Source organism: Labeo rohita, chromosome 11 (genome assembly GCF_022985175.1).
Source record: "Labeo rohita strain BAU-BD-2019 chromosome 11, IGBB_LRoh.1.0, whole genome shotgun sequence".
NCBI lineage: Eukaryota > Metazoa > Chordata > Actinopteri > Cypriniformes > Cyprinidae > Labeo > Labeo rohita.
The window spans coordinates 19,828,683-19,855,290 of NC_066879.1; the positions used below are offsets into that span (position 1 = coordinate 19,828,683).

A 26,608-nucleotide genomic window follows, 5' to 3' on the forward strand; every position below is an offset into this window, starting at 1 on the left:
TATTCAGTAGAGAGCCATATTACCCCCCATTCCCTTTTTAAATTTGGTAAACAAAACACCCACGGTCGCCATAGCAACGCAGCGGTCCAATTTGGAGCTCGGCCTGCGAGTTTGTCCGGTTTGTGTCTCCGATGGCGATCTCACTAAGGGGTAAATGGTCTTTGTAAGACAGCACACCAGTATCATTTGCCCTGCAGGAGGAGAAAGAGAATAAGAGAATGTGCAAGAGAAGACGTAATGAGCGAACGGCTGGGAGAAAGTCTTTTTAATCTCTCTCTGAGGTACAAGATTGCCCTCCAAGGAGTGTGCATGCTTCACTTGTTGCTTAAAAAATGGTAATACTTTCCCTATGGCGAGTATTAGGCTATTTCTGCAGTGTCTCGGTCACTTTAACAGAAAAACTAATGAAGGGTTTTAAAGTGCCATTTCAATACAGTCATTTAATTGACTAAAACTCTCTAATCTGCCCTAGATTTCTTTCGTTCTATAAAAAACAACAATCCTATTACTTCACAAAGTAGGAAAAAATGCTCATTGAGTGCCAAGTGTGTGGGAAATTGGGCTACTTTTGAAAGGATGCCGCATATTAAATTAATTACTTTTGAAGGAATTCTTGTGTTTAAATAATATATATATTCTACCAACAGCGTTGGGAAGTAACTACTTATGTTTAATGGAATAATGTAATTTAATTACAAATCCTGAAGCTCACTGATGCTTTAGAAGAAAACACAATGCATTAAGAGCCAGAGGGGGAAAATTTTTGAATTTAAATATCAGGGTAAATTTAACTTATTTTGTCTTCTGGGAAACATGCAAGTATCTTCTGTAGCTTCTGAAGGGCAGTACTAAATGAAAAAAAAATGATATGTAGGCAAATAGGAAAAATGTACACATCTTCATTCTGTTCAAAAGTTTACATGCCCTGGATCTTAATGCATTGTTTTTTCTCTCTGGAGGATCAGTAAATGTTATAACCTTCTGTAATAGTTGCATATGAGTCTCTCAGTTGCCCTCAGTGTGAAAAGATGGATCTCAAAATCATAATGTCATTGTTGGAAAGGCTTCAAATACACAAAATGCTATGAAAGAATTTGCGGGACACAGCTGTGTTATTTTCTGTTATGGACTATATGTAAACGTCTTTTATGTGAAATATCTTATTCAGGTCAGTACTAAATAAAAAACAATAAGAATTAACATTTTGTAGAATCTGCAAGGTGTGTGTAAACTTTTGACCACAACTTTACTTATGAAAATGCTTATGATTACAAAGTGGGTTACATCTGAATATTTTCACACACTGATTTCACATACTGATTTCTTTCCCAAATTGCATTGAGTGCTCTAAAATATGAGACACCACAGTTTCAGAGGTTTAGGACACAGAATAGGACACATGCATATTTGATAACTGTTTAATTTCCTATTTTCAGATTTATGTACATGTTTTATTCTTTTAACTTGTTTTTCCAAAGCATTGTTAGATGCCAGGGTTTCTTGTCGTAGCTATGCAAAGATTTGGTTTTAAAAAGAGTAGCTATTAAACTATATCTTATGACTTTAAATCAGTATTTAACCTCAGAACAATCTCAAAGTAAAAAGAGGTTCGAAAGTCTAATTTTGTGATGCCTGTACTTTAAAATTACATTTTTCTAATCTTAATTCAAGTCATGAAGGATTTTGAGAAGTCTGACAGCAATCATTGTTGAGTACTAGGCTATTGAAAGGTTAACCCCAACTGCTTTAAATGTTTCAAAATGATTAAATTAACAGTTTAAAACAATCATTAGAGGTTTAGAAAAGTAATCAAATGTAATCAGTTACATTACTTGTAAACCGTAACCCATTTCATTTTCAAAGTAACCTTCCCAACACTGTCTGCCAATGATACAACTGTGCTAGATGTTACGTTTGGTGAAAGATGGGTACTTGCATGAAGCCTTCGAACTCCTGTGAGCTCCTTAATGAAAACAAACTGTGTTTATGATTACTCTTAAAAATTTTTTTTAAATGTAAACATATAAGATACAACTGTAAAATATGCATTTTTTGATATTTGGACTAGGGTCATTGGGCTATTTTTGAGTGGTCATTGGGCTAGTTTTGTTAGGCAGAACTGGCAATCGTGATTCACTGTAAAATTAAGATTTACCAGGTGTCTTGGTCTGCATCACAGTTGCAGAAATAATTCATGTCCCTGCAGTTGCCATCCAAACTACAAGAGCACTGCTGGACCCCAGGCAAAAATCCTCCCCAATATGTACGTTTCACTCCGTCTCTATCCAGCCACCATGACAGAGGAGTTCCATCTGAAAATGGACAAAATCCCCCAAGGATAAGAATATTTTTACTTAACCGGCAGTAAATAATTATGCAAATAACAACACCACTGTTCAGAGTCTAATGTAATTTAGTCATGCATGATGACATCTGGTCTCCTGCCCCTGCTGGTCAGTAATGGGCTCTGAGACTCCTGTCAGTCAAGTAGCTGTTATAGTATTTATACAATGTGCGTGACCAGACATCTGCTATCACAGCGGTGCAGAGATCTGGCCGTGAGCTTAGCCAATGACAAATGGCAATCAGATATGCAAGATGTCTAGTGCTGGAGGTTTAACGTTTCATCAAAGGTTGATCTTTAGCTCAAAGGCTTTTTTGAATCTCACTCCGTTCGAAATGAACCCAAAGAGTGAGCCAAGTGTTTGAGGATAAGTTAACTCCAACTCTGTTAAAAAAGCCTAAGCATATCAACCCCGCAAAGTCGAAAGTATTAAAGGAGTGTGAGAAAAAAAACATATGGAATAATTTAGCGTAATCTTTTTTAAGGCTTTATGCATGCCTTTGCAATTCAAATGCTCTCATCAAGTCCCGTAACCAACCCTGCATGACAAAAATTACATTCTAACCGCTTTTTAAGCGAACATCATCATTCACCGCACATAGTCGTCATGTCACACTTGAGCCCCTTTAATATCTGTGGTAATAACCTGCTGTTGTGAATCATTTAGCTGTGAGGTACTTTTTTGTTCCTTTGGAACATATTAGTCGAATTTAGGGGATTAGAATTCCTAAGGTAACATAAATCACACACTTCATAAGAAAGACAACATTTTAGTGCCACAGTACACAAAAAACAATAAGATAGACTAGAGTAATAAAGCAAGACCAACCCCAGGTGTCAAAAAGGCGAGACTTCCTACAACGATATATCACTTCCTGTTGGCAGTGTTCCGAGGAGGTCACGAGCGAGCGGAGATGGTACGGCGAGATGGTGTAGTTGAAGATGAGAACGAAAGGGCTGCGTGGAGTGGATCCTCGAACGTCAATGGGCCTCATGTGATCGTGGCCCACTACGGTCCAAACTTTATCTTCTGTGTAAGAAACACACACACACACACACTAGTACAGATTGAAACCCCCATTGACTCGGATCGTGTATCAACCCTCTCAAGCCTGCACTCAATCGACCGTATGTGCTCGTGAATGAAAATGAGAGATTAACGGAGTGATGGAGTCGTATGCAAATACCTGATGAATATTAAGCAGAGAACAGAAGGTCATTCATTCAGGAGGGTGTGAAATGATGAGAGTACGGTAGTCTGCGCTAGCACCTTTCCCTATGCAAATTGAAATGGCTTCGTGTGATGTCCAAAGGTGCCGGTTTGCGGTGTCTTGCGGAATTAGCATGGCTAATAGCTCCTGTAATTGAGGTCAGTTTCAAACGATTTTCTCGCCAGTGCTTGTTGGCGTCGCCTCAGAGAAAAGGTCTATCGGTATTGGGACTGTGGATCTTTTAATGCATTCAACTTTGCAATCTGACTAAAGCTAGCTTTGTAAAATAAAGCCAGCTTAGCCATGCCAACGTGCAGCAGGTGGCCACAGCGTAGAACAGTTTCCCAGTGCTTACTTTTCTCAGCACGGCTTGCAGCTCCAATAACCTCGGAGTTGAAGCCCGCTGCCTATGAAACTAAGAAAAATGAAGCTATCAGTCTCGGCTAGTACGCGCTGCCAGTCTCCGCAGGCAGACATGCTCCTTGACTTTTTTCCTTCCTTCACCTGCGTTCCTCCCTGCTGCTGACATAATGGGGCTTGAATTTCCCTGCGTGATGATATAATGTACTACAGTCTTATCTCACAGACAAATCAGCCCTGCATCTGATGCGGCGGAGAGTAATGCCAGAGGCCAAAACCCAAGGTCAGTGAAATTGGTGATGAAACCTGACAGATGTGAGAAAACACATTGTTCCCAGTGATGGAGGATGCATCTGCTTGCCCTCACATGTCTTGGTGATGTGGTAAACCAGATTTTTTTTTCATCTCGCTATATCCTACTGAAGCCCGTTTTTGCCACTGAATAATAAAAAAAAAAAAGGTAATTGCAAGCTCACAGATCTGACTTTTTTGTAAGACATAAACTCATAATTTTGAGTTATAAAGTCAGAATTGTGAGATATAAACTCGCAGTTCTGACTTTTCTCAGAAGTGCATGATATAAACTTGCAGCTGCAAAAAAAAAAAAAAAAAACTTTGTTACCCCTTAGAACTGGACTTTATAACTCACAATTATGAGTTCTGAGAATTATCTCAGAATTATCTCAAGTTTTTATCTTGAAATTCTGACATTATTTCTTGCAGTTGCAAGTTTACATCCCAATATTCTGACTTTATACCTCACAATTTTGAGGAAAAAGTCAGAATTGCAAGATATAAACTCGCAATTGCAAGAAAAAAACCCCATCAGAATTGCGAGATATAAACAGGCATTTGTGAAAAAAAAATCAGAATTGCAAGTTTTATCTCACAATTTCCAGAAGAAATAAACTTGTACTTGCAAGAAAAAAACATCAGAATTGTGAGACAGACTGGCATTTGCGAGAAAAAAATCTGAATTGCAAGTTTTATCTCACAATTTTCACAACTTTTTTTCTTGCAATTGTGAGTTTATTTCACAATTCTGAGGAAAACAGTCAGAATTGCAAGATATAAACTCGCAATTGCAAGAAAAAACGTCAGAATTGTGAGATACAAACTGGCATTTGTGAGAAAAAAATCAGAATTGCAAGTTTTATCTCACAATTCTGAGGAAAAAAGTCAGAATTGCAAGATATAAACTTGTAATTGCAAGAAAAAACCACCAGAATTGCAAGATACAAACAGGCATTTGTGAAAAAAAAAGTTTTTATCTCACAATTTAAGTGCTACAACTTATTTACTTGCAATTCTGCAAGTTTATATCTTGCAATTATTATATTAATATATATATATTTTTTTTCAGAATTGTACGATATAAAGTCGCAATTGCGACAAAGCGCGGCACATCAGGACTATTTTAATGATGTCCTTACTTCCTTTCTGGGCCTTGAACGTGTCAGTTGCGTTGCTGTCTATGCAGGGTCAGAAATCTCTTGGATTTCATCAAATATATCTTCATTTGCTTTCCAAAGATAAATGAAGATTTTACGGGTTTGGAACAACATGAGGGTGAGTAATTAATGACAGAATTTTCATTTTTGAGTAAACTATCCCTTTAAATTATGATTAACTAATGGAAAACTAATAATGCACCATATATCAAGGAAAATAAACAAAGCAATCACCCCCCCCCCCACCCCAGACTTGGGATAACACAAAAACATCCAAGCCACAGCAATATCACGCCATCTAGATATCTTGGTAACACTCATCATCTGCTTCATTGGATCCAGTCTAGCTGAATCAGGGATGTTTGTGTGGTGCCTGAGCAAAAAATCTGCCTCACCGGAGACTCCCTGAGAGAAAGGTTGGCCAACCCTGATCCAACCTGCTGAACTAGACAGCCGCATGAGATGCTGAACTCACTTAATGAGATGTGTGATTTCTCCAGGCAGTCCCCCACACATGCTGAGGTCACACCTGTCCATGCACTGAATCAGGTTTGTAAATGAGAAGTGCTGAGCTTTGAGCTTCATCATTCAATAACGTGAAAGATGATGAACATCAGTGTGTAATACGTCGAGAAATGTGCAAAGCTGAGTATGCATAATTGGGTCAGTCACCTGCCACGGTGCAGTTGACTTGAGTGTGCTCTAGAGGTCCGCTCCCATCAAGGTCGATTGTAAACACACTTGACTGGCTTCCTGTTTTCCTGAAGGCCTCACAGGATCGCTCATATATTGCTGAAAATGATGAATCACAGAAATGACTGAAATAAATCTGCTGCTGTTTTTTTATGTTGTGTTTAATTACCGAACGCTTGCATTTTGGCACATCAGCATGCTTGGCACAGGGAAACTGAGCCTGTAGGAGGTAAACACAAAAGTGAGATCAAGAACTTTGTTTTGTTGCCTGAAAGTTTAAACTAACATCATATAAGACAAATTATGTCAATGTTTGCTATTCAGCAGTATTGTTCAGACAGAGCATTCTGCCAGTAATAGCAGCAATCTGTTAAATCAGTCACACATTAAAAAAAGACTTTCATTTATGTTAAATGAATATTCCTAACAAGGGCGTAACAATTTCAAACAGTTCATTTAGCAAACAGAGGTAATTATTGTTTACTTGGGACCTGTTCGTCATGACAGAGAAGTCCTCTGTGCGGCAGAGTGAGCTAATTTGTTGCACGTGTTGTTTTGCTGGCGGTGAATCGCACAGCAGGACTTGTAAAAAAGGGAATATCATATTTCTCGCTCTTTTAATGCAATAAGTCTAACAGATGGCATTGTCGTGCCTCTCTCTCCTCCAGAGAACATGTACGGTCCTGAGCGTATGATAAAACGGTGCATGTGGTGGCAGATTAGAACATATTGATCCAACAAATTTGATTACAGCAAGGAACCGTAAAAATATATCTGACGAAAATAATTACAGCTTACTCCAAATACTATCATAGACACAGATGCCAAAATTAAATGGGTAAATTGGTAAGCGCACAGTTTCAAATCATCATTACACAACACGTATGCTTGCAGCTGTCAAGCCATGCATTATGTATACTCTAATTAATCCTAATGATTTAAAGATAAAAACTAAGCAGCGTTGGACAAATTCAATAAGCATTATTTAAAATAATAAATACGGTTTATAGGAATAATAAAAATAAAAATATGGGGAAAGACAGAGCTCACCAATTTTACTGAAACATAATAACAATTTAAATTTCATAAGCTGCTTTCTCCCACACAATTGCTAGCCACTTTAATTGAAATAGAAAAATAGAAAATTACAGCTTTGACAATGCATCTGTGATATCTGAAATAAACCTAAGTGCACACATTAAAACTGCAAAACAGTGAAATCCATTGCATCTGCATAATCACGCAGGCATCGGCTGTTTTGGGGCTTTGCATAACTCACAGTTGTGGCAGGTGGCTCCTGTGTATCCTGTTCCAGAACAGTCACAGTAAAACTGGTCCCATGACTGGATGCATTGACCACCGTGTTCGCACAGATTGGGCAAACACCTGTTGGGATGAACATGTTCAAATGCAGTGATAATTTCTGAATAGTGCTTGCCTAACTATTGCCTAACAATTGATATTATTATTCATACTTGCTCAGTTTGTGCTACAAACATAAAATAATACCTCAAATCACACAACGTTTTCAGGAGAGGTGCTATTATTGTATTCTTTTCTGAGTATAAGTGGTATAAGTTGGTCATCATTCACCAAATTCTACACATCCCCTGCTTCTTGCAAGTTTGATTATTAAATATTTTGGCTGATTAAAAATAAGACTGTTTCACTTTCTTTGAGCTTTGTTTAACCCATTTATATTCCATTAACATTTCAAAGAACTCCACAGATTTTCCTCCAAAATGAGTGTAGAAAAGGCAAAGAATTTCTGCCAAATCAACACATTCTCACTCCCAACTTATCACATAATGACCCTTTGGTCAGGACCCTTTAGTGTCATTTTTTGATGTGCAGGGTCCTACTTTGCTTTAAAGGGGTCATCGGGTGCCCATTTTCCACAAGTTGATATGATTCTTTAGGGTCTTAATGAAAAGTCTATAATATACTTTGGTTAAAAATTCTCAATGGTTGTGTAAAACAACACCCTTTTTACCTTGTCAAAATGAGCTCTGCAAAAATCATCCCATTCTTGTTCCTTTAAATGTAAATGAGCTCTGCTCGCCCCGCCCCTCTCTTCTCTCTGTGGAGTGATGGGCTGCTCTAAGAGATCTAAGAAGCTGGATCACGAATGATTTGCGAGAACATAGACGGATATATGTAGATTGAATAAAATCTGAATAAAAAAGCCCAAAAAATAACATAAAAAAAATAATAAAAAAACTGTTAATATTCCAAGTCTTCCAAGGCAAAACGATTGATTTGTGAGAGGATTAGATGCATTCTTCATCCCCATCCGCCATAATGTTGTCAAAATTACCGACCGTGATATCAGTTGGTACTGAAATTTTTGAACGCTGTTAAGCGGATTCCTTAACACAGCTGATTGGCCATTGTGTTCACATGCTTAACGATCATCGGACCTGCTCAATGTATATGACTTCCTTCTTTCACAGGAATGCAGTTATACTGGAGTTATACTGAAAATTGATCTGGCTCTTCCAAGCTTTATAATGGCAATGGGAGGGAGTTTCTTTTCATCAGTCCAAAACAAGTATTAAGGTTAAGTAAGGAAAAAAGTAGGAAAAAATATTAATATTCCAAGTCTTCCAAGGCAAAATGATTGATTTCTGAGAGGAATAGGCGCAACCTGTTTCCATCCACCATAGTGTTGTCAAAAGTATTGAGTGTGATATCAGTCGGTACTGAAATTTTAAAAACCGTCCATTTCCCACTAACATTTGACCACTGTTGAGCGGATTCTTAAACCCATTATTTACTCACCCCCAAGGCATCCTAAGTATATATGACTTCCTTCTTTCAGACAAATGCAATTGGAGTTATATTAAAAATTATTCTGGCTCTTCCCAGCTTTATGATGGCAATGGGTTTATACAAAATGATTTCTGTTTTTACAAATGCACATAAACCAATAAATGCATCTTGATCTGACGCATAAGCCAAACAACTGAAAGCAATGGAGAACCCCTTGAAAAGCCAAGCATCAATATGTGATGGGTTGGTAGTGAAAACGTGTTGGCCAAATCCATCTGGGCCTGGTTATAAGCCAAATTACATCATTATCTGATCAGTGCATACTGCAAGAAATACTGAATACTGCACAGGCATAGTGAATCACACATACACACCTAAAGAAAACTCTGTGAACACAAGAAAATCAATGGAGAAAACTGACCTGTCTTGTATGTTGCAAACATCAAAGCTAATCTGGCTATAGTTGCTCTGGCTTTCCTGCTGAATCTGAAGGAAGTTGACTGGATGGTTGTTGATGAAAAAGAGACGAAGGCAGCCCTGATATCCTCTGTTGGGGTTTTCACAGTTGAAATCGCTCTGGAATAAAGGGCAGCCTAAAATAATGGAAAATCCCAACTTACTGTCTTTTAAATCAAAAACAACATCCACAACTAATACCAAGTCGCACATAGAAAAATCTCTGTTCTGAGAAATTCATGCAAAGCAGCTTATAAAATCTCAGCAGGACTGCATTGTCCCTGAAGTAAGCAAAATGAGAGATTTAGAAGTCTTAGTTAAGACATTGGAAGTCAGAGTCAAAGATTTCAATAACAGCTTTAAGGAAAATGCATTTATCCTCTACAGTAATTGAATGTGGTTAGTGTTGCCTGAATGAACTAAACAGAACAAAAATCTTTCAAGAAAAAGCAGGAGATTTGGGAATAACAGCTATGCGTGTGAAATGAATGGACCCTAAGAATGCACTCAGCTTGCCAAGCCTGTATTTTATTCAGGAGTATGAGAAACATTCAGTTGATGGAGTTTAGAGTTTAAAGTTAATAAGGTAGAAGAAAATTGTCCCTTGCATTCAGAAAAATGTTTTCGGTAATAACCACTTTTTGCCCCCAGCCATCAGGCTTGTTCAGAACTGAGCTTTGTGGATGACAGATCAAAATAAGTTACTATCCCTGCATTTAAATGTAGCCAGCAACTCCTTCCAAGAATCAGGACAAAATAGCTATTTCAATTTCTACTTTTCTGCTATACCTCCAATGAAGATGGTTGTTCTTTGCATGTTTTGAATAAGTCCCCTGATTTCCATAGTGGCGGGCTTCTGGTTGTTGACTGTTAAAGACACTTTCTGACCCTTGACTTCGACGGCTATGGAGTGCCACTGTCCATCACTCAAATTCTGACCTAAAACACAAACAGTAAAAGCATTATAAAGTCCAGTTCTGAGGAGACAAAAAAAGACTGATATGTTCACAGAATTGCGAGTTTATATCTCTCAATTCTGACTTCCTTTCTCAGAATTGCGAGTTCATATGACAAAATTCTGACTTTGTTTCTCAGAATTGTGAGTTTATGTCAGAATTCTGACTTTATAACTCGCAATTGTGAATTTATATCACAATTGCACCTTTAAAAAAGTCAGAATTGCAAGTTTGTATCACGCAATTCTGAGAAAAAAAAGTCAGAATTAAGTTGCAATAACCTTTTTTTATTTTTTATTCAGTGGTGGAAATTTGCTTCCATAATAATCAACTTATTTCATAAAAACAAATATTTCTGTCACAATTTCTTCAAGTTAAACCAAACTTTTGTTTTGACAAGTTGCCGTGAAAACCTTTAAGTGTCTGTGTGTATTTGACAACAGTTTTCTCCAATGAAATGGTGAAGTGTCTCTCAGAGCATCTCTGGGGATGAAAATTTTATGTTCATGTCCTCATATAGTGAGACGGCAGATGCTGAAAACATCACAAGAGACACGTTTGTTTGAGTTTGTGTAGTGAATTCCACCCATGTTTTCCGCATCATGAAAATCACAGGAACCTATATACATCTTACCACTGAAAACCTGAGCGGAGTTTTGTGGCCCTCCAGAGAGCGAGAGAAGTAGCCTAGCCTGGCTGAGATGCAGAAGCAGGTTAATGGGGTCCGGATCACGAGAGAGCGGGACCGAGAACAGCAGCCCTTCCTGATTCCATGTGCGAAACTGTAATCGTATAGAGAGACTCTCCATACTGTAATCTGCGGGGAGCATCATGAAGCTGCCCGTGGAACTAAGGAATGTCACAGCGACTGAAGAAGACTCAGAGCATGAGAATGTCACATTGCCCTTAGTAAGAAAGAGAGAGGGAAGAAGATATTGAAGAAAGGTGAAGTAAACCTTAGGATAATAAAAAACTAGCTGTAGTGTAAGAAAGGGAAAATGGAGGATGGAATAATATTGATGTTGAGCATAGGTACATGGTGCACAGCAGATGAATTATTAAAGCAAAAGATGTGTGCTGGTAGATGGGTTAAAACACAAAAAAGTCATTTTTCTTTTAGCGTAGCAAATAGCTTAACACTCTTTAGATCAGCATTTTTCAAACTGGGGTTTGTGGACCCTTGGGGTCTGTCTTAGATAGTCTGAGGTTTTGCAGGAAAAAAAACTGTGAGCAAAAATCTCATTGCAAAACCATGGCGAACAATATGATAGAGTGCAGCTTGTCTTCTAGAGCCTCTGAGAGCCTCTGTAAACATATTTGCCATAGACTTGCCAAAAAATTCTTCAATAAAAAGTTTAAAGCCTTGGGGCTGGACAAAAACAAATTGGTTTTTAAAATCAAATTTAAGTTTTGAAAATGTAAGACTTTTTAGACCTGAACAAATAACAATACTGAATGTCCTTACTGAACAAACCCAAACAATTTCAATATAAATCAACAGAGTCAATCCTAAATTCTTTTACTTAATTAAACAGACACATTTAACGGCAAAATTTGTATTTAAAATACATGAGACATTTTTCATTCAATAGTAATATATCAATATCAATGTGAATTAAAGGTTGAGCAAAATTGTATTTTGCTCATAAAGCAATGTGTTTAAAATAAGGCAATAAACAGATTATTGTGCCGATACCAGTCTATTTATATATTGAATGTGACAAATAATGCTGTTAGTCTATTCTTCCAGCCTAGGGAGAAGCGCTATTAGCTTACACTGAAAATATTTTATGGATAATCCGGTGCAAAATATTAACTTTTAAAGTTTAATAATCACACTAGGTCATATGGGTCATTCTATAATTAGGGGTACATTTAGAATTTGACAATGTGAAGAAAAAAGTTTTCCTGTTTCCCAAAAACCCAAACATGACCTTACATAGCTGCTTTGAAACAATCTATATTGTATAAAGTGCTATATAAATAAAGGTGATCTGTAGGAATATGTGCATAAAATACCATCTATGTTTGCTACTGTCCACCATGTTACCTTTACTGGCTAACACAGTTGACATTTTTAGTGTTTTGGGCCTATACTCAACATGGAACCTAGAACTACTGAGCATAAGGTATGTTTAGAAATATATTTTCATAAACAAAACATAAGATTTAGTTAAACTGTGTTCAAATTTGCAGCAATAATACTTGTGTAACACTGTTGACAGTCAAGCAATCCACTCTTGACACAGGTTTGCTAGTTTAATCAATATTAGGGGAAAGAGAGAGAACATAACTTCTAGTGTTTCATCCATGTGCTTCTAGAAGAAATATCATCATACTGTGCAAATTATGCGAGAATTGGACAAACCAGTTCTTTTTGAGGGGGGTTCTAGTGGGTAACTTAGTTGACTGTTTTTTCAGACACAAATAAAACAAGTTATATCACAATAAACACTTATTATTTTTGAAGCGCAACATAATTGTCTTGATAACCTATTCTAACTAAAGGCAAAACTATGAAATGAATTTATTTTTGAGGTAATTTTCATACTTAAACGCAGAGTAGAATGAGCAACTTTACAAAATCAGACATCTGAATACCAGGGTTGTATGTGATATGAACATAATTTTTTAACAAAACATACAGCTTTTTCAACATATAAGTAGTGTGATTGGGAAAAATATAATAGTGTACTAGAAAATCATCGGGGCTTTGTATTGATGAAAGTATATTAAAAATATACTGATTCCTGTTTTGTTCCAAATTTAATATCTCTTAGAATGACAATTAAGACTATTAAGATATTAAAATATTTACCACTTTTTATGACCTTAAATGTGACCCAGGATCACAAAACCAGCCATAAGGTTCAATTTTTCAAAATTTAGATTTATATCTAATAATAATAAGAATAAAAAAGCTTTCCATTGATGTATGGTTTGTTATGATAGGACAATATTTGGTCGAGATACAGCTATTTGAAAATCTGGAATCTGAGGGTGCAAAAAAATCTAAATATTGAGAAAATTGCCTTTAAAGTTGTCCAAATAGAGTTTTTAACAATGTATATTACTAATCAAAAATTAAGTTTTCATATATTTACAGTAGGAACTTTAAAAAATATCTTCAAGGAACATTATCTTTACTTAATTTCCTAATGATTTTTGCCATTAAAAAAAAAATAATAATTTTGACCCATACAATGTATTTTTGGCTATTGCTACAAATGTACCCCAGCAACTTAAGACTGGTTTTGTGGTCCAGGGTCACAAATTTGATCAAACTGAATTTAAGAGTTTTAGGACCCAAGGGAACCTTGATTTTATAATATCAAGATTGAGAAACCTGCTACAGATTAATACCTCTCAACATTTTAATGATGAAAAATTCAGGTTTCCTCCTTACAAGTACATTAAAGCCTAGGTTCAATTTAATTTAACTATTGTTTTGAGGTCCTTTTTGAAACTGAAGTTCTCAGTTCCCAGTTCTTGTTTTGAAAGTGGAAAAGAATGTGGCATACAGTTGCTACAGCCTTTTAATCACAATTAATAATCATAATTATAATATCATGCAGCCTTAAATTATATTGTACCACAACAGTTTATTGTATAAATAAATAGCTATAGCACTGCATGAACATTATTCAGTGAGTAACGTGTGGAGCGCCTCAATCTACAGTATGTAGATTGTAGCATGTACTGTAGTGCAAAAAGCTGGTAAGATCTTTATCTTAAAATGCCTCTGACAAGAGGGAGGGGAAGACAAAATGAAGATCACTATGTGACACTGCTCTTCTTTTCCTGTCTGTGATAAGTGTATTAGACCACCCGGAGAGAGCGAGAGAGAAATGGACAAGAGAAGAGCCTTCACAGCCTGTTAATTAGGGAAAGAGAGCTCTTTTATGGTACGATGCACACAACTTCACGCAACTGCAGAAACACACACAGATCTACTGTAATTTGCCAAGTGACACTACTTTAGATATAAAGGCCTGTTGTGTGAATAAAGACATAATACAAAAATGTCAACAAAGCTATGCTTTTGTGGTCTCACATTACTTTGTAAATAGCAAGACTGCAACTCACAGTGAGTTTTGATGGCCTTCACACTCACTAGGTGCCATTTGATTCTCACCATTGATGGGCATGCTGAAAAAGCGATATTTCCACTTACAAAAGCACTTGTAAAAGTTCATGCTTACCACTGTATAGATCTGTGGCTTCCGTCTTTTTGCCATGTCTATAACATTGACGCCATTGTAGTTGAGGTTTTCTATGCAGCCGTGGAAATTTTCATGGAGAAACGTCCCAGGCTTACCAGGCAAAGGGATTCCTCCGAAACTGAGCTTGAATAAGGACACACAAGCACAGAAACACACACACGCACACAAACACACAAAACAACCACATATCCCAGAGATCAGTAACAATACTGTTTTCACGGCAAGGAATAGTTTTTAGGGCTACTTTGTGGGCCTGTTTTACCCAGCTTTTAATAAAATCAGTAAGCTGATTGCTGTATTTTCAGAGCATATATCTAGTTGGGCTTTGATTGTGGTGTAGGTGCACTTTTGCTTGTTATTTTGAGTGCTGCACCTTGATAGTAATGGTACAAAGTATCAAGTAGGCACTCACAATCTCCATGAGAAAATTATATACCCTGCTGCCCTTGTCAAGATTGGAAGCTCTTAAAAAAAAAAACAAGGAAAATAAAAAATAGAGAGAGAGAGGGAAGTTGTAAATATTTCAGCTGTTTGTAACGAGGTTAATCTATAATAAATGGTATCAATTTTCATTCAGTATTGAACCCATTAATCATTTAAGCGTGAATGAGTAAAAAATACAAAAACAGGGGATGTGTGCTCTCATGTTTGAAATAATCACTTATACACACAAAAGAATAAATGGAGGGATGGAAGGTTGAAGAACTGAAGGTGAAAATGACAGAAAAATTACAGAAAATGAGAAAAACACTTAAGTCTTTGGACTGATAGTGATCCAAGTATCTACACTACCCAAAATTGTGTTTTTAAAGAAATAATAGTGGTTTTAATTGATCAAAAGTGACAGTATAAATATGTATAATGCCCACAAAAAATTCTTATTTTCTATTTCAAATAAACACTGTTCCACTGAAGCTTCTATTCATTACAGAATCCTAAAAAAAGGGCATTGTTTTCCACAAATATATTAATTAGCCCAGCTGTTTTCCATTTGAAAATTTCATACTTTTCCAAATTCAAATTTCCAAATATCTCAGTAGATATTTAGAGCGTATTTAACACAAATGGTTCATACAGCATTATTTTCGGCTTTATATTTGGTATACAGTTCAGTCATCTGTACTTATTTTTATTTTCTCAGGTCTAATAAAAAATAACAATAAAAAATACAGACTTTTACATGCACACAAGAAACTTTTTTGTGCCCTCGAGAAAGTCTTTGCATGCTTCTGCATTACAATTCCAAGTTTCATATAAACTATTGCCTTTGTGCATCACTGCCATCTTACTATGAATAAAACAAGAGCATGGAGGCACATGAATTAATAGAATTCTACTTGCTCAAAATTTGGCTTTCCTTACCTCTAATATCAAGGCCTAAATCCAATTTAACCTCTGTGGCAGCAGAGAAACCATGACACAAAAACGGCTGAGGGTATAATATGGCTGTGTGCATTGTCCTGTTTGCCAAATTCAAGGGTCTATAAAAAAAGACCGATACTGTAAAAAGTGTTCAAATTTTGGCGTTCGCTAGGGTAGTATGTCATATTTCTAAGCTTTTAGTCTCTTTAACACATACTCTGTGGTGGCCAAGAAACCACACCGCGAAATAGGCTGATGGCACAACAGGTGGCTCAGTGTGCATTAAGTTTAATAGTTTCTTGTGTGCACATAAAAGTCTGTATTTTTTTTTTTATGCAAAGGTCCTACAATTCATCTTGAATTTATTAAGTCGTGTTTGACAATCAGTAAATAATCACTAAACAGATGGCATGAAAACAAACTACTTGTATGATACATTTATTTTCAGTAAATTCTTAGTTTTCTATTATATATATATATATAAAAAAAACTAAATAGGGTGCAAAAGTCTGGAGATGCAAATATACTCTGCTTTCTTTTTTCCATACTTTTCCAGACTTGGAAATTACTTAAAGCAAAATAAACTTTTAATTACTTTTCCAAACCGCGTAGGAACGCTTTATTAATAGTAATAAAAAAGTGAACCTGGACCACAAAATCAGTCATAAGGATACATTTTTTTTCTTTTTTTTTTTTTCAGATTAATCATCTGAAAGCTGAATAAATAAACTTTCCATAGATGTATGGTTTGTTAGGACAATATTTGGCCGAGATACAACTTTTTGAAAATCTGGAATCTGAAGGTGCACAAAAAAAGAAAGAAAATCACCTTTAAAGCTGTCCAAATTAAGTTCTTAGCAATGCATATTACTAGTCACAAATTATGTTTTGATATATTTGCGGTAGGAATTTGACAAATATCTCTTTACTTAATATCCTAATGATTTTTGGCATAAAAGATAAATATGTAATTTTGACCCATACAATGTATTGTTGGCTATTGCAACAAATATACCCATGCTACTTATAATTGGTTTTGTAGTCCAAAATCATAAATGTTTATTGAGCAACAAATGAGTTTATTAGAATGCTTTCTAAAGGAAGACTGAAGACTGAAAGTAACATCACAGGAATAATTACTTTTTAATATACTAAAACGGAAACAGTAATTTCAAATTGTAATAATATTTCACAATATTACTGTATTTTTGAGCATAAGTGACTTTCAAAAGCATCAAAAAAGAAATCTCAATGACCCCAAACTTTTTAGTGGTATTTCATTTCAAAGGGTCTGTTTGTTTGGCTGTGCTAAAATTCCTGAAATTACTGACTTTGTTCTCTGTAGTACTTTGTTTCAAGCTTTCATAAGTCTGCAGTGACAGTGATTGAATAAAATGTTTTGAAACATGGTTTCAGATAACAAGGGTGCGAGATATCTTTATGCATGTCACAGTAATATATCTTATTCTTTTCTTCTTATTGTTTTGTTCTGTTATGACAAAAAGTTCTTTTCAAATATTTAGTTGTGTCAGAGTCTGTTATGTATTAGGGATAGCCTGTCATCATATTTTCAGTGTTGTATAAACAAATTACCTGTATTATATTCCGATTTACAATAATTTACACTCAGATCTCACCTCATAGTCTATCTCCAGTGTGTCCTCTTGTCCCATGCTGCGGAAGTGCTGTGTGTGTCCATCCACGGTGAAGTTGACATGTTTGTTAAAGCGCTCAATTTGAACAGAGTGCCAGTGGTGGTCGTCCAGCAGACTTCCTAGCATGACAGAAGATGAACGACCAGTAGACTGAGGCTTGGCATCATCTGTACGGGGACAGCAAAAGAGAGAATAGAAACCTAGACTTTGGAACTTAAAAGCAAAGAATTCAGCCAGGCATCTAAACTCGCTACGTCTGAGGTACTTTTCTTTAATCTCTCATTTCACTCTCTGATCCATCAAGACACTTGCGCACACTTGTGTCCCACCCTATATTCTCTCACCCAAATTAAGATGCAAAATGAGTCTTCCTTTCTGAAGCTCCAGAGTGAGAAAATCTCCTCTTTGTCCCTCCCCATGAACCAGAACCCCTTCTGCTTGATGGCTCCGGAATCTCAGGGAAATCACGTCTTTTACTGTGCTGGTGGACTTCTGGTTGAACCGGTAGAGTAAGGCACTGCGACCATCGAAGTCAGCCACGTCAGATTCTGAGGAGGACAGCAAAAGGAGATCAAAGAGAATGAGAGAAGACCCTCCACTCTGTGCACTTTCTCTGACCTTCCAGGATCTGTGTGCTCTGATACTTCCTCTTGATTTGAGAATGAAGCTGTGCTGAATGTTTGAAGGCAGCTGACTTCTTCAGATCTTAAATATGGTAGGAAAGATGCTAACAGAAACTGATGGACAATGAAATGGTACTTTTGATATGCTTCTTGAAGGTGTGGGTATCATGCTTTACCTGCTTTGTGGGAAGAACAGTAAATAACATTTATTTAAAAAAAACACACTGTAAATAAAAGCTGCAAGCAGCATTGAAAAGGCCCTCGCACCTGGGCTCACCACCAGCCGATGGCTTTAGAAAAACAGCGAACAGTGAGCAATATGCATTTAAAGTGGTAAATATAGGAGGAATATGTCAAAGTCATTTATATGTGCCAATCTTCCTGCTACCAGCTGGTGGCATTATGACTACAACTGAATATTGGCATGTAGATGTCTTCAAGCCAGGACTTTGATCAAACATATGAAGTTTGGTGCAGATTAAACATGGTATGTTTGAGTTAGTGTTAAAAAAAACAAATCCTGTTACCAACAGGTGGCGATATGATTATATCTGAATATTGGCCATTAGATGTCTTCAGGCCAGGACTCTTACCAAACATGTGAAGTCTAGTGCAGATTGGACATTGAATGGCTGAGTTGTAACAACTTCTTTTTCCATGGCGAAGCATCGAACTTTGTCAGGCTGCCACACACATGCCGAAAACTCAACACATTCGCAATTTAACATTGCAAAGTCCTTTAGATTAGACTGACCAAATATAATATTGATGTCATTAAATCTCTAGGAGGAGTTTGTTAGAGGATAAAACATGCCACTTCCTGTAGCCAGCCGGTGGCGCTATGACTATAACTGAATATGGGCATGTGTTCAGGACAGGAGTCTTATCAAACGTGAATTTTGGTGCAGAACAGACATCGCATGCCTGAATTATAACAACTTCCTCTTTCGTGGCGAAACATCGAAGTTTGTCAGGCCCTTGTCAAGTTCGGACACGCCCTTCAACGGAAATTCAAGATATTTGCACGTCACAAAGGGCTTTAGATTACACTCTCCAAATTTTGGTGCTGATCTGTTTAAATCTCTAGGAGGAGTTTGTTTAAATACAACGCCTGAAAATGGCAAAAACGGCACAAAACTTGCAGAGAAAATTTAAAATAACAGACTTTCTGTTGGGTTTTGGACTTTGTAACGCGGGACATTTGTAGGTATTGGTGTGTTACATGTATGTATGTATGTGAAATATAGCTCGAGTGGCACTTCGTTTAAATTTTTTAGGTGACACTATCGAGCCATTTTGCCACACCCACTTTTGGCGCGTGTGCAGTTTCATGAGTTTTCAAGTATTTTTAGACCCTCAAAAATGTGATTCATTTTGGAGAAGAAGAAGAAGAAGAAGAAAAAAAAAAACAATTCCAATAGAGTCCTCACACCATCGCTGCTCGGGCCCTAATAAACATACTATATATTGCCTCTAAACAAGCACAACATTTTGTGTGATGGTGAGGTTTAGGGGTATGGGATAGAAGATATCAATAGCTCAGTAAAAAAATAATAACATATGATGGAGAATCTCTAAAGATCAGTTCATGTAAGATATTACTTACTGTATGTGCAGCCATAGACCTCTAGCCGTAAACCCATTCCTCCTTTGGGACTTCCCTCAAGGGGCAGTAGACGCATATAACGAGTTCTGACTGAGTGAGGAAGTTTGTGTTGGACCACTGTGTCTGTGTCACTGTTTCCTGTAAATGTCTGTAAATATACACACAGGCACACAAAAACATATATTTAGTGATATTGGTCAGGTAGTCCTTAAAGGTGAAGTTCACTTCCAGAACAAAAATTTACAGATAATTTACTCACCCCCTTGTCATCCAAGATGTTCATGTCTTTCTTCAGTCGTACAGAAATTATGTTTTTTGAGGCAAACATTTCATGAGTTTTCTCCATACAGTGGACTTCAATGGTGCCCGCGAGGTTGAACTTCCAAAATGCAGTTTAAATGCAGCTTCAAAGAGCTCTAAACCATCCTAGCCAATGGAAGAAGGGTTTTATCTAGCGAAACGATCTGTTATTTGTTTTTAAAAAATGACAATTTATATACATTTTAATCCTGAAATGCTTGTCTTGTTTAGCTCTGCGTGAACTCTATGGATTCCGGTTCAATACATCTCATTTTCTCCTCCAACTTCAAAATCGTTTTTTAGAAAACAACCGATTGATTTGATTGATCATTTAGAGCCCTTTGAATCTGCACTTAAACTGCATTTTGGAAGTTCACACTCTGGGGCACCATAGAAGTCCACTATACGGAGAACATTCCTGAACAAAATTCTTTACGACTGAAGAAAGAAAGACATGAACATCTTGGATGACAAGGGGGTAAAAACATCTAATAAATTATTAAATTTTTGTTCTGGAAGTGAACTTCTCCTGTAATAGTTACTATGTTAATAATGAAATGAAAGGTTCTATGTAAACTACCACTGAAAAGTTTGGGGTTGGTAATTTTTTTAAAGAAAAATCATTCTAATATGCTGATGTGCTGCTCAAGAAACATTTATTATCAATGTTGAAAACAGTTCAAAGGTTCAAAAATGGACCTGCATGAAAGACTAGAATACTCTTTTATTGTCCTAGTTTGGTGTTTGTCTGTCAAACAGGCCAGAATGTCCCCCAAAATGTTGGTTAAACAGTACAGTAAAACAAATGTGTGTTTTCAACATGGTTCAGCGACAGTTTATTAAAGGCTCTTCAAGAAAACAGCTGCCATGCTAACCAGGCCCTGCAGACACCAGTGCTTTGTACGATGCAGACATTATATTAGCACAAATTATCCACTCTGAGTTCGGTTCTTTGCTCCCCAGCGATGATGAAATGAGACTAAATGATTTTCTGATGAGTTCTGACCTTCTCAGTCTTTCATCTGTGTGCTGATTCATCTCTGCTGGGCTGTTTTGTTTTGTCATTTTTATTAAAGGATCCTTGAAAAATAAATCACTCCCCGAGCTTGTAGGGGGGAAGTTGCCAAATGATTTTTGGAAGATGGCGGCCAGTCTGTTTGTCTTTCATCGAGCTAACGCACGCCGACAGCATACAAACCAGAATAAACTCATTTCCTTCATCTTGTCTGCATCATTAAAGTTAATGAAAGATCAAGGGTGTGATGAAACAATGGGAAAGTATGAGAAAACTTATAGAGGGAGAAAGATCTCTCCCTTTTTTTCTGTGTGATAGAGTGACTGGAATGTTTGCTCATTGCCAAGTGGATTTTAAGCCCTTGCTCACAGACTGTGAGCATGAATAAACCTCTGACTAACGGCTGACAAGCTTCCAGCATGACTGAGGTATGATGTAAATGAGTGGAATATCATTAAACATTGTGTGAACTGGCCTATTCAATCATCTACTTTTAATTATGAAAATATATAAATAAACAAATGCCTATTACTGCCAGTAAGGTGAAAGAAGTCAGCATAGCTGATATAAATATATATTTCTTTCGCATTTCTTTTTAATGCCTAATTAGAAGCTAGTACTATGTGACTGATTTTGATCTTTGTTGACTGTTGTCTTTGAGGCTGTTGAACTTGATATTAATAATTCATTTAGTGAGAACACAAAAATCACAGATGCAAAGAAAATGGTGAGGAAATTGAAAATAAGCTAGGATGATGAAATGATTTTTATAATGTAACAGCGCAACCATTCTCAGAATTATTACAGGCAGCAATCAGAATAAAATGTGTTCTCCTAGAGGTCATTAAATGAGAGAATTACTAGAATTCTGGTTAGTTTCTTACTGCTTAAAGTGAGCTCCTGGCATGTTCTTTAAAATTTCATCTTTTCATAAAATCTAAACAATCTCTGGAAAAGCCAGTCCTTATACTTCCTTACACTGTAAAAAACAAAACAAAAAACCCCCCACAATTTGTTAAGTCAACTTAAAATAATTTGTTACCCCGCTGCCTTAAAATTTTAAGTTCAGTCAACTTAAAATAAGTTGAAATGTTAAGTTGTACTTCGTTACAACTTAGATATTTGAGTTGACTTAACAAAAAATTTGGTTTGTTAAACTTAAAGGATTAGTTCACTTCCAGAACAAAAAATTACAGATAATGTACTCACCCCCTTGTCATCCAAGATGTTCATGCCTTTCTTTCTTCAGTCGTTGTCACACCCCTGGACTTTCTAGTTGGTTTCTCCCATCATCTCCCCTGCAGTTCTGTGTATTTTGGTTTCTCCCTCATTGTCAACACCTGTGTCTGTAATCAGTCTGTGTGTATATATAGCGTGTGTTTCCCCTCTTGCTTTGTTGGACGTTAATGTTACTACCCTGTGTTCCTGTGTCTCCTGTGTTCCCTGTTGGATTTATTAAATACCTTTCGTTTATTTACGTCGTTGTTCGTGTGCTTCGTCTGAGCGTGACAGAACGTCCAACCGAAACAGTTTTTTCGTGCTTTCCCCTCCGTTTTATTTTTCGTCATTTTTTCCACAGTCTTTTATTTCCGTTGTGTTTCCCCCATGGCTTCCCTACTCCGTCCTGAATTCATCCTCCTTCGGCTGAAGCAGGGGGATTTACCGCTCGAGGGATATACCATCATGTTCCAGGTAGTAGCTCACACCACCAGCTACCCGGACGACACGCTCTGTGCGTTTTATAATGCCAGCCTCAACGCGTCATGCAGAGCGCCGTCGTCCGAGGACGGCCCTCGAGCGGATTTCGCCGCATTTGTGGAGTGGACACTGGCGAGAAACAAACCCTCGTTCCCCGCCTGCTCCTTGGAGAGTCTCGCTAGTGCCACTCCTGACCCAGAACCCAGCCAACCACCACCCCGACACGCAGAGCACGAGCCCGAGCCCACCGCAGACGGATCCCACACTACCAGCGCGACCCAGGAGCCATCGCCCATCGGAGCGACAGAGCGAGTGATCGCCACGGAGCTGGAGGAATTTGCTTCTGACCAGGTGCGAGAGCCGGCCACAGAGCCTGCGACGGTGGACGTTCCTGATGGGCGTGAGGGTGCTGAGGACAGCACCGAGGACACTGAGGACAGCACCGCCCACTGCACCACCGCTGAGGGTGAGCGACGCCTGGATCTGGGACAAATTTTTCTGGAACAAATTTTAACTAATGTCTTTGAAGATATATATGAAGACATGCCCGCTCTCCTTCCACCATCTAAATGACCTGACTGCCTGCATTTCCCACCCACCCTCCCTCTGTCTATTGTTTCTGCGGCCTCAGTCCCGCCACCGCTGTCTCCTGGCAGCCCATCTGCTCACCCTCAGCCCACCATCTGTGCGGTGGGTTCATGGCTGGAGGATCCCTCATCTTCGCCTCCAGGTCTGCCAGTCTCCATCGGTGTCATGGCTGGAGGATCCCTCATCTTCGCCTCCGCCTCGGTCGCCAGAGCCTTGGGCTCCGCCTGGGCCCTCCGGATCCTCGGGGTCGTCCAGGATCATCGGCTCTCCGTCTCCGCCTCGGGCTCTACCACCACCTGCTCCGCCTCCGTCGGAGTCGTTAGCCTTTCCTCCACCATGGCTCCTCCCTCCAGCGGCTCCACCGTGGGGCTCCATCATGGCTGCGGTCTGGGTCTCACCTGGCTCCTCCTGCTCCAGCCCCCTCCTGTCACCTCCTTGGCTCCTCCCTCCATCATCACGTCCATGGAATATCCCGTCATCACCCTGGACTCCATCTTTTGCCCTCCTCCCGGGAGTCCGTCCTCCACCGAAGCCCCCTCCTAAGACTTTGTACATCTTGTTGTCCCTGTTTGTTGGCGCGAGGATGCGCCTTCCGGGAGGGGGAGGTAACGTCACACCCCTGGACTTTCTAGTTGGTTTCTTCCATCATCTCCCCTGCAGTTCTGTGTATTTTGGTTTCTCCCTCATTGTCAACACCTGTGTCTGTAATCAGTCTGTGTGTATATATAGCGTGTGTTTCCCCTCTTGCTTTGTTGGACGTTAATGTTACTACCCTGTGTTCCTGTGTCTCCTGTGTTCCCTGTTGGATTTATTAAATACCTTTCGTTTATTTACGTCGTTGTTCGTGTGCTTCGTCTGAGCGTGACAGTCGTAAAGAAATTATGTTTTTTGAGGAAAACATCAGGATTTTTCTCCATATAATGGACTTCTATGGTGTCCCAAGTTTGAACTTCCAAAATGCAGTTTAAATGCGGCTTCAAATGATCCCAAATATGGTTGTAAATGATCGCAGCTGAGAAAGAAGGGTTTCATTTAGAGGAACCATAGGTTATTTACATTTTAAAAAATACAATTTAAATACTTTTTAACCTTAGAACATGAGATGGGAGTTTTTTGAACCAGAAAAAACGGAGTTCAGGCAGAGCAAGACAAGAAGAGCGTTTGACATTAAAAAGTATATACATGTAATCGCTACTTATATATATGTAATCGTTTCGCTAGATAAAACCCTTCTTCCTTGGCTGGGATCATTTACAACTGCAATTGGGATCGTTTGAAGCTGCATTTGAACTGCATTTTGGAAGTTCAAACTCGGGGAGTTGAAGTCCACTAAGCCATTGAAGTTCACTAAGAAAAATCCTGAAATATCTTCCTCACAAAACATAATTTATGTATGACTGAAGAAAGAAAGACATGAATATCTTGGATGACAAGGGGGTGGGTACATTATCTAATTTTTTGTTCTGGAAGTGAACTTCTCCTTTAAAAGCTGGGTAAGTAACCCAGCTGCCTTAAAAGCTTAAGTTGAATCAACTCAAATATCTAAGTTGTCACTTAGTACAACTTAACATTTAAAGTTGACTAAACTTTTTTGAGTTGACCGAACTTATTTATTTATTTAATTTTTCTTCAATAGGACAGTGTAGATATGACAGGAAGTGAGAGAGAGGGTGGGATCGGGAAGGGTCCACGAGGTGGGATTCGAACTCGGGACACCCGAGGTGCAATTGCACCACATGTCGGCACACTTCCCACAAGGCTATCGGCACCGACAGAACTTAAACTTTTAAGGCAGCCAGGTAACAAATTATTTTAAGTTGATTCAACAAACTGTTTTTTACAGTGCCCACTTATTAATATAACATTGGATGATGAATTGTGTCTGAATGACCTACATATGTGGATGGCCAATTTTGACATTCCTTCAGATATTTCTGCCACAACATCCATAATATCATCACCTTTGTGCTTAAAAATTTACACAGGAGAATAAGGATGAAAAAATAGTGCAACACAAAAATTCTCTAAATCTATAATTCAACAATGCTCTATGTATGTTTTATTCAGAGAAGAAGGGAATAATACAATGCTTTTTGAACTCCCCCCCTCAACATCCCAGAGGACGAAGACAGGAAAACTTAATTTACAAGTGATTCACCTTCTCAACTCAAGGATGAAGGGCCAGGTGTTTCATCCATGTACTAAACAATAGGCTTAGTTTTTATGTGTTCATTTAGCGTACGGAAAGAGAGAGGAGGAAAGAGAGAGACGGAGACAAGTACAATAGCTTCTCATTAGTGAGACACACAAAACGGAGAGGACCAAGCAACACACTGTAAATATCACTTATTGAAAGTTAAATTAAATTCTTAAGCCTTGAATTAAGCTATTAAAAAAGGAGATGGTACTTTCTTTGACATGCAGACAAAGTTTGTGAACTGTGAAGTTCCTTTATATAGACCAGGGGTGGCGAATGCCGGTCCTGGAGAGTCGCAGCCCTGCAGAGTTCAGCTCCAACCCTAATTAAAACTCACCTGCCTGTTGCTTTCTAGTAACCCTTCAGACCTAGATTAGCCTGTTCAATGCGTTTGATTAGGGTTGAAGCAAAACTATGCAGGGCTGCGGCTCTCCAGGACCGACGTTTGCCACCCCTGATATAGACTATACTTAACTAAATTAATCAGGTCATATGCGTTATAGGAGGTACAAAACAAAACTCAAATAAACCCTTTAAGTTTGTATTACATAAGCTGTTTCACAAATGTTCTCAATCTATCATAAAACTTGAAACCTGCAAAATAGGCCAACTACACATCCCAGATCTTACAGATATCAGCATCTCCCAAACTGGTTTATATTCATCTGAAAATGCAAAGTATGCAAAGAATCTATTTAAAACAAAGCTCAAAATTGCAAAATGCTGTCTAGCAGCTTTCTTGTTTCTTTATTTCCCAATGTGATGGTATTTGAATGCCCTGAGCTAAAGTGGGAGAAGCTAATCAATATAGTACAACACCGTGACGCTCTTTCATCCCGATACAGAGTCAATACACAGACGGCAGGTATTGATTTTTAAATTATAATCATTATTATTTTGCATTTTAAAGGTACAGCTGACATTTTGTGTCATTTCTAAAGTTCAAGAGGGAGGTCAATTAACTTTGAGCTATCGACCCTTGTTTGAAAGTGGAGGTATGAAAGTTGCATCTGGCTTGTGAGTTTACATCGTTACAAGTCTTCATTTAGCATTAAAAAAAAAAAAAATGTTGTCCTTTGAATATAAAAAAGTGAGGAA

The 26,608-nt window shown here is 37.9% G+C and overlaps 1 protein-coding gene across 1 annotated transcript in view; it reads right to left on the reverse strand.

Annotated features, from left to right (window-relative positions):
- Positions 1 to 26,608, reverse strand: part of cntnap5l (contactin associated protein family member 5 like) — an 83,190-nt gene that overhangs the window by 13,333 nt on the left and 43,249 nt on the right. Inside the window, exons 4-15 of the mRNA XM_051123264.1 lie at positions 19,713 to 19,860; positions 17,828 to 18,031; positions 17,466 to 17,650; positions 14,446 to 14,589; positions 10,878 to 11,148; positions 10,077 to 10,226; positions 9,253 to 9,424; positions 7,339 to 7,445; positions 6,039 to 6,158; positions 3,174 to 3,374; positions 2,156 to 2,312; positions 64 to 191 (exon numbers count right to left, since the gene is read on the reverse strand). Coding sequence (XP_050979221.1) covers positions 64 to 191; positions 2,156 to 2,312; positions 3,174 to 3,374; positions 6,039 to 6,158; positions 7,339 to 7,445; positions 9,253 to 9,424; positions 10,077 to 10,226; positions 10,878 to 11,148; positions 14,446 to 14,589; positions 17,466 to 17,650; positions 17,828 to 18,031; positions 19,713 to 19,860 — 1,987 coding nt within the window. The remainder of the gene's footprint in view (positions 1 to 63; positions 192 to 2,155; positions 2,313 to 3,173; positions 3,375 to 6,038; positions 6,159 to 7,338; positions 7,446 to 9,252; positions 9,425 to 10,076; positions 10,227 to 10,877; positions 11,149 to 14,445; positions 14,590 to 17,465; positions 17,651 to 17,827; positions 18,032 to 19,712; positions 19,861 to 26,608) is intronic.